The 10,564-nt window shown below is 40.1% G+C and overlaps 1 protein-coding gene across 1 annotated transcript; it reads right to left on the minus strand.

Moving 5' to 3' along the window:
- Positions 1 to 1,769: 1,769 nt before the first annotated feature.
- LOC308168413 (ras-related protein Rab-18) lies at positions 1,770 to 8,281 on the minus strand. The gene is made up of 7 exons (XM_080542992.1): positions 8,156 to 8,281; positions 6,771 to 6,826; positions 5,859 to 5,920; positions 4,566 to 4,638; positions 4,252 to 4,370; positions 3,992 to 4,058; positions 1,770 to 2,842 (listed from the first exon to the last, which is right to left on the minus strand). Exons 1-7 carry the CDS (start codon positions 8,221 to 8,223, stop codon positions 2,667 to 2,669), a joined length of 621 nt encoding a protein of 206 aa, XP_080399118.1. The 5' UTR covers positions 8,224 to 8,281; the 3' UTR covers positions 1,770 to 2,666.
- Positions 8,282 to 10,564: the final 2,283 nt, after the last annotated feature.

Below are 10,564 nucleotides of genomic sequence, written 5' to 3' on the forward strand. Positions count from 1 at the left end.
CCCTCACTCATTGTTTAGATTTAGATTGTTTATCACTTTGGGTATAATAATGAAATAATTGCCTGATTAAATGACAAAGGATTTCCCCGGGGTTAGCCTTTCCAAACTGGGAAATCCTGACACTGAATATAGAGTACATAATCAGATTCCATTTGTCCCCCTTTTCTGCCTTTTGTGAGGTAAAATGTGTTCTCAAATGTTGTTCACCTCATGAACATAGCTTACATGGAAAGATTAGAAGAATCATTACATCCTGTGCTCACTCAGTTACATTCAACATAGACATTAGAGAGAATGAAAGGTTCTTCCAAGTAAAGACATATTTATAGAGATGACATTACTGATACTGGCTCTTTTGGAGGAGGACATGGTTTTACAAAGGAAGGAACTTTGGGCTGTGTTGGTAGTAAGATGTTTCTGCTTTCAGAAAACATGCATAGATATTATTTCTGCATCACGTACATGCGCACACAAAAAACAATTCTGGGTTCAAAACAGAGAATATTTTATTGCAAAAGAGAAATGGTATTCTCCAGGAACTCCGGTAACTCAATGCAGTGCACATCCTCAGATTGTCATTTATTTCAGTTTGAAACAATACAATTGTTATGACACATATTATGTCCACATAACATCACTAATAGGTGTCATTAAATGTTAAGGCATATATATATATTCATACAGTGACCCGGGGGTAACAAACAATCACACTGAAAAGTTACATACAGCAGAAGATTTCTTAATACAATAAAAAGCAGGACACATGCAACCAACATACTTGCATATCTTACATAACATCAGGAGATGAGTTTGTGTACTACTGTATATGTATGTGACACATGATGACAGTGTTGGCATGACATTGTATGGACCATCGAACAGACCCAGATAGGCGAGAGTGAAACAAAGCTTTGGTGATTAAAAAAGCTTTATTCCAATATGAATGAATGAATGAATGGTCTTTATTGTCATTGCTATAGTACAGGTACCAAACAACGAAATTTGGGAGGGGTGGCTCCCCTGGTGCTAGGAAAGAAAAAAAAACTAAAAAAACAAGAAGGGAATAGCTTAAACAAAAAAAACATTCATTTGTAACCTTTTCCCCACTTCAGTCAGCGAAAGCCATGATCATGCCATGCAATATTTTAGAGAAACACACTCATGCCTGTGTCCAACAAGACACATTGCATTGCATGTTTCCACAGAAGGATACACGCAAAAGGGTGTGAGTATAGGGGTGTGTGGGAGGGCGCAGCTTAGAATAGACTTGATAATTGAATAAGGACATAAAATAGGACATATACACTCACTGAACAATTTATTAGGAACACCTGTACACCATCTCATTCATTCAGGTGGTGTAATGGTGTGGGGAATGTTTTCTTGGCACACTTGGGTAGGGCCTGTTAATTCCAACCAAGTCATTACTTGAATGCCACAGCCTATGAGTATTGTTGCTGACCATGTGCATCCCTTCATAGCCACAGTGTACCCATCGTCTAATGGCTACTTCCAGCATAATAATGCACCATGTCACAAAGCAAAAGTCATCTCAAACTGGTTTCATGAACATAACTATGTCCTTCAGGAGCTTTACCAGTCACTGGATCTGAATCCAATAGAACAGTGGTTCTCAAACCTCTCCTCTGGGACCACCAGCCGTTCCACATATTTGATCTGTTCCACCACCAGCACACCTGATTCAACTAATCAAGTGCAAAGCAATTATGGTTTGTACTCGATTAGTTGAATCAGGTGTGCTGGTGGTGGAACAGATCAAATATGTGGAAAGGCTGGTGGTCCCAGAGGAGAGGTTTGAGAACCACTGCAACAGAACAACATTGGGAGGTGGTAGAATGGGAGATGATTGAAAATGCACCTGAAAAATCTGGAAATCAATCCAGAATCTCAAAGGAATGTTTCCAACATCTTATGGAATCAATGCCAAAGATTTGAAGCTGTTTTTTGATTGAGCAAAGGGAGGCCCTACCCAGTATTAGTAGAGTATTCCTAATAAAATGTTCAGTGTATGTGTGTGTGTGTGTGTGTGTGTGTGTGTGTGTGTGTGTGTGTGTGTGTGTGTGTGTGTGTGTGTAACCCTATATTGGGAACACTGACTGAGGAGTGCAGATACTGTGTAATGTGTACAATTATTACACATTACATGCATGTACAGTGGAAGTCATGTAACATTAAATGTTTTCAATGGAAGCATTCAGTATGCTGGTTCACATGAATATGTCAGGTGTTAGGAAGTGACTATCATTTGGTAAGTAGCTACTCAACATGGTGAAGTCATATTTAACATTAATATGTTGCAGAATCCATTTGACATTAGATTGTTCAAGAACTAATTTTAACATGATATAGACATACTGGTATACTGTATGACTTGGCATAGTGAACAAACTTTGTTTTAAATAAAAAATATATTTGATGTATTCAGGATGTTGATGTTGAAAGGAAAATGATCATCATGAATCATGTTTTGAACTGTGACAACTGACTAACGGTAAGTGTGAAGTGTGCAAACAGCGTCCCTTTGACTGAGACTTTTGAAGGTGCGAATGACACGTTCTGGTGTCACAAAACAGACTATTAGCCAACAGTTATCCATCTCAGTTTCAGTTTTACGATACTCCATTCCAGGTAGGTCTGATTCCTTGTTAAAGTACGGAGCAGTATCCTCCACAGCCGCCGCCTGCCCCCCGCTGCTCCTGGTCCCCCAGGCGGATGCCCTGGTTTTGGGTGTCACTCTGCCAAAGCCCAGGGGTCTGTAGGATCTTTTCCACCAGCTCCTCGAAGGCACACTGGACACCGTCGCAGGTCTTAGCGCTGGCCTCTGTGAGGGTGGGAAGGTACAATCAATGTAAGAACGCTGCATTCAGTTTCCCACTTAAAGCTTTCCAAGGAGCACTTGAACGCATCATTAGTGTAAAAGGACACCAACAATGAAAACTATTTACAGTCATGAAAATAAAAGTACAGTTTTTTTTTTATTAATTACTGTACAGGTATCCTTGCTCCATGGCAAATAGGTAATCAGACGAATAGGTTTCTTCCAAAATGTGCAAAGGTGTAAAAGTGCAAAATCGCAGCATCTCCAGAGAAATGCTGATGAACGCATTGAGATTTTGAAGGAATTGTGACATAAGCAGACTGGGGTAGAGAGTTCGTGAGCTTAGAATGAGAAGGTTCTATCTCCGTTTAGGGTAGTTCAGAGATATTGAGTGTCAAAGTTTTTACATTCCATTATGTTTTGTGACATGGAACCTTTGTATTTGATGAATTACTAACTCAAAAATGTCAACATTTTAAAAATAACACCACACAGGCATTAATAAACACCTAATGGATCAGATTATGTAAAAAACTCAATTTTGACCAAAAATGGAGATAGAACCTTATAATTCTAACGTCACGACTTGTCATAATACTGAATAATAATGAAGTGCAAACAAAACATCTACATCAAGAAAACACTGACAAAACCCTTAATTTAGTTGTTCTAAAAGATTGTCTTGCCATCTGCATAAAATGTGTTTTCAAGTGGTCTAATACCGTTTTGAGTCTCTTAAGGCCACTGCACACGGCATGCGATTTTGTCGCACCGCCGAATTCGATTCCATTGTTTTGAATGAGACAATGCACACGGCGTGCAATGCGATATTGTCGCACGACAACATTCGATTCTCAATTCACACCACCGAAGTCAACAACACCGCCCATCTCATATGGGATTACAAGACACCTATATTACATAATAATAACAACAATCGAGCATGTAGGCACAATATGCCCAGTTGTATCTTGTAGAAATTGTGGAAGCAAGGCAAGCAATATTGGTAGAGCCTATAGTAATCAGCCTGCCTGGTCCGACTTCGGTGGTGTGAATTGATAATCGAATGTTGTTGTGCGACAAAATCGCACGCCGTGTGCATTGGCCTTTAGACATAGATTCCCATCCAATAATAAGGCGTAAAAAACATACCAATAAAAAGCATAGAGTGTTTCCTTGCAAACTTCAGGCCTTCAGTCCGGTCAACTTCACGGTTTTCCTGAAACAAAACGGACACTTTAACTCCAAAACTGGTTCACGGGTAACTTGGGGTTAAACACAGAAAGACGATGAAACACAAAACACGTGACAAGTGATGACTTCATTTGATCCATGGTGACCTCATAAGATCAGTGATAGTTGTGATAGAGATTCATGCACAGGCCATTGTTCCATGATACTCTGGGACTGACCTTATCAATTTTGTTCCCAACCAGCATTTTGACGAGGTCATTCCGTGTGCAATATGTCTCCAGCTCATTCAGCCAGTTCTCCAGCTTTGCGAACGTATCTCGTTTTGTGACATCATACACTGACAGAAACAATTAAAAGGTATTTGTCTGTTTAACAGTGTGTCCACATCTCATCCTTTCCTACATTTCAGATATTCAAAAGTCTAAACAAGGTTCCTCAAAGTGGTTCATCTCATACAGGTGATCATATGAAGGACAATGATGGTAGTGAAACAAAGACAAGTGTTTGATAATGTGTTGCAGTGGCCACCCACCCAATATGACTCCCTGGGCCCCACGGTAGTAGCTTGGTGTCAGGGTTCGGAATCGCTCCTGTCCTGCTGTGTCCTGCAACCCCCACCAGAAAATGTACACTTACCACACCATCAACCATAGGCAAGACGCATATTTATAAAAAAGGGTTAGGGTTAGCACTTTGAGCTTTCAGGAAAAGTACTATACAAAAGTTATTATTATTAGACAGATTAACAGAGAATGTTAGCAAGAGGACAACATTAACATTAGAGTTTCAACCAGCACCATTGCAGAGATAAGATTTATGATTTATGTTAGGTTACATAGGCACAGGGCAACATAATTATCACCCACCACCCGGTAGATTTTGGCATTGGTGGGTAAATCTGTACATCTTACCAGCCACTTTTGCAGGTAGCCAATAAAGGTTTACGAATACTATGTAGGGATGCTCCGATTTATCGGCCACCGATTTAAATCGGCCGATTTCACTCCAAATGACTCGATCGGTGATCGGTAAAAATGGCCGATCGCAAAAACCGATCTTTTTTCTTTTTTTTTTTTTTTCTTTTTTTTTTCCCCTGGGGAAGACAGATAACTGAACAGAAAACATAGGAGGACGTAACAGTATGTAAACCATGAAGGCCACGTTTATGATGTCTTTTATACAGCCATATCGACTGACTTGGGCTTCAGGCCCTAACTGGGTGATAGGCCAGACTTTTACTATGCCATAAAAATGGGTCTGCGTTTGCTTGGTGCCTAATGGATCAAAACTTTTGTCTAAAAAGCAAAAAATATGTAGGCTATCCAGTCAGTAGGCCTACAGTTATGTATTTTTTTAAAAATCGGTATCGGTATCGGTATCGGTTGATCTTGAGGAAAAAAATCGGTGATCGGTATCGGCCCCAAAAATCCAGATCGGAGCATCCCTAATACTATGCTTTAATATAAAAATGAAACTGGTACGATCTGCAATTATGGTCACCGTTGAACACTTGTAACACCACTCCTGCTGCTCCTGCCTCCTTCAGATGACTGTAACTGCTGCGCATCTCATACACGCTTCTCCTGACTTTTAAAACAAACCCCTTCTATGAGCTTTCTTTGTTACAACCTAAAATAAAGTATTCAAGTAAAATTCAACTACACGTGACAGCATGACATAGAAAACTAATTACAGAAGGCTTCTTCTGTGCAGGCAGTCATTTCATGCTAATGTTTTTTATTGTTGTGATATTTGCCAACACTTGTTAAATTACAAAATGGGAGATTACACATATAATAAGAACACATTCCAATTTCTTACTTACCCATATGGCAAGCTTTGCTCTGTTCCCATCCACTGCAATTGTTTTTACTTTGAAGTCCACACCTGAAGCAGAGAGTAGGACATTTTTAGACCTTTTTGAATATAATTTTAGACCTATTCGCGACACTATATGATAGCTTTTTGTCATCCTCGAGGTGATGAAATTAGGGATTTCACTGCCATACAGACAAAAAAGGATGCGAATTGGCATTTTTTTGGTTCCAGCTTGATTAATTTCCGCGTAAATTTATGTGGTCAGACTGATTTCCTTGCAGGATCTCATTTTTATGACCTAGCACCTCATTTTTAGTCTGAATCATTTGAGGCCTTTTTAGGCCTTATAAATTGGATTGCTGGATTTTAGACTTTAAGGCTTTTTTTGTTTTTCAGATTTTATCCCTTTTTCACCCAATTTGGTATCCAATTGAACCCAACCTAGCATCCAATTATCCTGCCTATTGTGTAGGATCCGCCGCACGACCCCGTGGCCGGCAGCCCCAGAGGAGATCGCCAGGCAGGCTAGCTGACTGGCTCCTCGAGCCCAGCACCGTTATTCCGGCACCCCGGGGGCGCTGTTGCGCGACGGATCCTTGTCCGGAAATAGTCCTATACCGCCCTCTGGAGCGGCCGCTCAATATGCCGCTCCCTGTCTGCCTCGGCCATATCCGGGTCTGGCGAGACCGGGATTCGATCCCAGTCCCCGGTGGGCAGCTTGCACTAGTGGCTAGTGCTTAGACCGCTACGCCACCGCGGGGCACTTGACTTTAAGGCTTTTTAAGACCAGTGCGGCAAGCCTGGTAGAAGATCTGGGGAGAGGAACCATTTCTGAATTTTGCTGGTATTTGTGCCGATTACTAGTACCTTTCTCATGAAGTACTGTATAGACCAAGTGTTATCATTAGGAGGGACTTACCTATTGTTGCTGCAAGCTCTGGGTCAAAAGTATCATCTGTGAATCTCAGGAGAAGACTGTCCAGGGAAGGAAAGGAATGCAAACTGTGAGACGAGTGTGCCATTGACTAACTACCATGTTTAAAAAAAAAAATACATTAGACATTTCTTGATGTAGTCTAATGTAATGGCCTCTACAAGAAACAAATGCTGTGTCCAGCTGGAAGCATATGGATGGGTGCCCGCTGCATACTAAAACTCTGCCAGAGACTGAAGACCCATCTCTTCAGGTTACACCTTAACTGCTCCTCTTGAGACATCTACTACCCCCCAGCACTGTGCCTCCTGAGACACCTGCTTCCCCCTATACTGTGTCTCCTAAGAGTTCTACTTCCCCCCCTATTGTACTGTTTCTCCTGTGTCAAAAAATAAATAAAAAATACATATATATATATATACATTTGTATATATATATATATATATATGTGTTACGGTACATGTGGGAATACGGTACATGTGGGAAAACTAGGGTTAGGGTTAGGTGCTAGGGTTAAGGTTAGACATGCCAGCATATACCAAGTCGACGTAGCACCTAACCCTAACCCTAGTTTTCCCACATGTACCGTATTCCCACATGTACCGTAACATATATATATATTTCTTTCTTCTTCTATCACGACGACTGCCAATGGGCCCTGGCCTGGCCACAAGGGTATCCATCCCAATTTCATTGCAATTCATTCATCACGCCCGAATGGCCGCTAGTGGTCGCTGTTTCACACCTTTTGACGGACTCAGACAGGCAGGTGTGAAACAGCGACCCCTAGCGGCAGCTCGGCCTGTCCCTCACTCAGGTACGATCACTCGCAAAGATGCGTCACTGAAGGGCTCACAAAGACAGGAGGAAGGGAACAGAGGGAGGGAGGGAGGGAGGGGGTGTTATAATTAATTAATTAAGTATGGAAAGGAACCCTGGTTCTCCTCCTATCTCTGTGCTTACCCCTTTTTTTAGGGGCCCAACATAGCCGGATAGCATCTTTCTCTATACATAAGTCTATGGTCATTGTCATGTATCGAAATAAACATGATGATGATGACCCCCCCCCAAGATACAGTTTATAATATAATCCTACTTTCACTCACTCTTTCAAAGGACTTATAAGTAAATAAACGCAATTTTCAACGACTCGGGGGGGATATTATAATACTACTAGGAAGCGACCTAAAGGAGTTAGATCCAACTCAGGATTTGGCCAAGCTTAAGAGTGAGAGAAACTAAGTAGGATTGTAAAACAAACAACAATGTCTCCATAACCCCCAACTAGACCAGGCAGGAATTCACGCAACACACAGTCAAGATACGTCATCATGGGATATGATTTCAGCGCAAACAAGCCTCTTACTTACCTTGACTTTCCGACACTGCTTTCACCGATTATTAATAGTTTCAAAGTTGTCAAGATGTCTTCATCCATGTTTTTTGTTAAGGCTTAGAAGGTTTTGTGCTAAAATGTTTTTTGACGAAATGTTTTGACGTTGATCATCGGTGTTTCATAGAACAATTCCGCCCATCAACTTCCGGTGTACGTGAAAGAGGATTTCTTCAAAATAAAAGCGCCCCACTTTAAACGTGTTTACGGACAAATTACAAATAGTAAAATAGGTGAAGGAACCACACGTTATATATAACTTATCTCTGGAAAATAAACAAGTGATCTTATCAACGTATCAGTTGTGTCTGAAAGGAAAGATGATAGGATTAGGTTGCAGTTAAACATTCTGATTTGTTAAATCCTGACAATTAAAAGAGAAAAAAAGAGGCTTGGTGGGTTGTGAGTGTTTTTCTTGCCATTACCAAAAAAGGTATTCCTCTGTCCTCTGATTGATAATAAAAGTATTAGAAGTTGTGTGTGTCCCAGGGCCGGCGCCAAGGGAAAGTAACTGCCAAGTTATTTTTTTATTACATTTGGGCATTTAGTTACATAATGTGCCGTTATTACATAATGAGGCTTTACAGCTTTACATTCTTGGACTGCTTTCAAGTAATATTGTGAAATAAAGTTTGAAATGAAGTAAGATTGATCAAATAACCACTACAACTCCTTCCCTATCCAGTGTGTGCCCATGGCCCACTCTCCCACTCTCGACTGTTGTGTTGACCTCAACCCCTAAATTCATTAATCCACACAAATTAAAGAAGTGCTAATGTATAATGTAGTCTACAACCATACCAGGAAAACACACTTGTGTAAGCTTTCCATCTTGGGAGAGTTGTTCATAACCAGTGAGACTGGCTGCTTTCCCACTTGAAAGTGCCATTATAGAACGGCCCTACTGTTGGTTATAAAATATAAAAGCCTGTCTAGGTGACTGCCCCAGAACACAAGGAAAACATTCACCTACCTGCAATATTATGGAAACCTCAAGTCAACATAGGGAAATTAGCCTCATGTAAACATACAGGACTGCACACAACATCATCGTCACACCAAGTGTGTTATTTCGAGGACAAAAGAACCAAGTAAATGCAAATGCTTTATTGCTCATAAGCGTTATTGTTTCCGTGGCATATTTCAAGCTTATTGAGTGTGTGTGTGTGTGTGTGTGTGTGTGTGTGTGTGTGTGTGTGTGTGTGTGTGTGTGTGTGTGTGTGTGTGTGTGTGTGTGTGTGTGTGTGTGTGTGTGTGTGGGAGAGAGAGCGCTTGACATCACATTCTTAACCAAAGAGGGATAACGCTCCTCTTGTCATGTCTTCACCTGTAATCTGAGATACAATTGCTTTGATCTGTAATTACACAGCATGGAATTGGTCAATTAATGATCCTTTTCATAATATTGCAGATAAGTGAATGTATTCCTTGTGTGCACCTCAACAGCTGTTTGGCAATAGGGATGTGTTATTCAGAGTCATATTTAATGAAGCATGCAGGTATATATATATAGTCTATGATATATAATATCGTAGATCATTTGAATAGAATTATCATCTCACAACCAAAAACATTGTTCTGTGTTTCTGGTGCAAGGTTGTATTACTGTTAATTGTGATTAACTGCAGAGCTAAATTATACTCCTTATTGCAGGAAAATATATTTATTTTATATGTTTTGGGCTTGTTCAGATTGCCACCATGCATTCTAATGATTGTGTTGGTTGTACCCCCCAGGGTGGAGGCAAGGGAGATCAGGATGTCTGACCAAGAAAATTATAGTCAATTTAGCAGAGAACTCAATCTTTTAATTGTATGGTCTGACAGTATGGCTAACAAAGAGGCTATCAACAATAAAGCCATTGTTCTGTTACTCAAGCTAATCTGAAGAGAGACAACAGACTTCCATGCATCAATTCAAATACTGATGGGTATAATAATAATAACAATAATAAGAATAAGAATAAGAATAATATAATAAGAATAAGAATAATAATGTTTTTTTTCTAGACACTCAAAGACGCTTATGGGTATGAGCCAGTAATTTTTATTTTTTATTTAACCTTTATTTATACAGGTAAAAACACATTGAGCCCCAAGGGCTCATTTTCAAGTGTGACCTGTTCACAGGCATACAACAACAACATCCACCACAAACAAATACAAAACCTGGCCTACATAGTCTAAAACTAAACTAAAACTACATAGTCTAAAACTAAAACTAGTCTAAAACAGTCTAAGATAATCTGTTATGTAATGACACTGTACAATGGTACAATGACACTAGTAATGACACTGAACAATGGAAATGTATTAAGTTGACGGTAAACAGTGTCAAGGATTAGGCCTCACGCATCATTGTCATCGACATATAGACTAGATAGATT

The sequence above is a fragment of the Nansenia antarctica genome (genome assembly GCF_963989245.1).
Source record: "Nansenia antarctica genome assembly, chromosome: 12".
Taxonomy (NCBI): domain Eukaryota; kingdom Metazoa; phylum Chordata; class Actinopteri; order Argentiniformes; family Microstomatidae; genus Nansenia; species Nansenia antarctica.

Coding starts and splice junctions, on each gene's coding strand:
- LOC308168413 (XM_080542992.1), bottom strand. CDS start 8,223: ATGGATGAAGACATCTTGACAACTTTGAAACTATTAATAATCGGTGAA. Junction 4,639..5,858: donor GAGCAAAGCTTGCCATATGG/GTAAGTAAGAAA, acceptor TGGGGGTTGCAG/GACACAGCAGGACAGGAGCG. Junction 2,843..3,991: donor ACACTCTATGCTTTTTATTG/GTATGTTTTTTA, acceptor CCACCCTCACAG/AGGCCAGCGCTAAGACCTGC.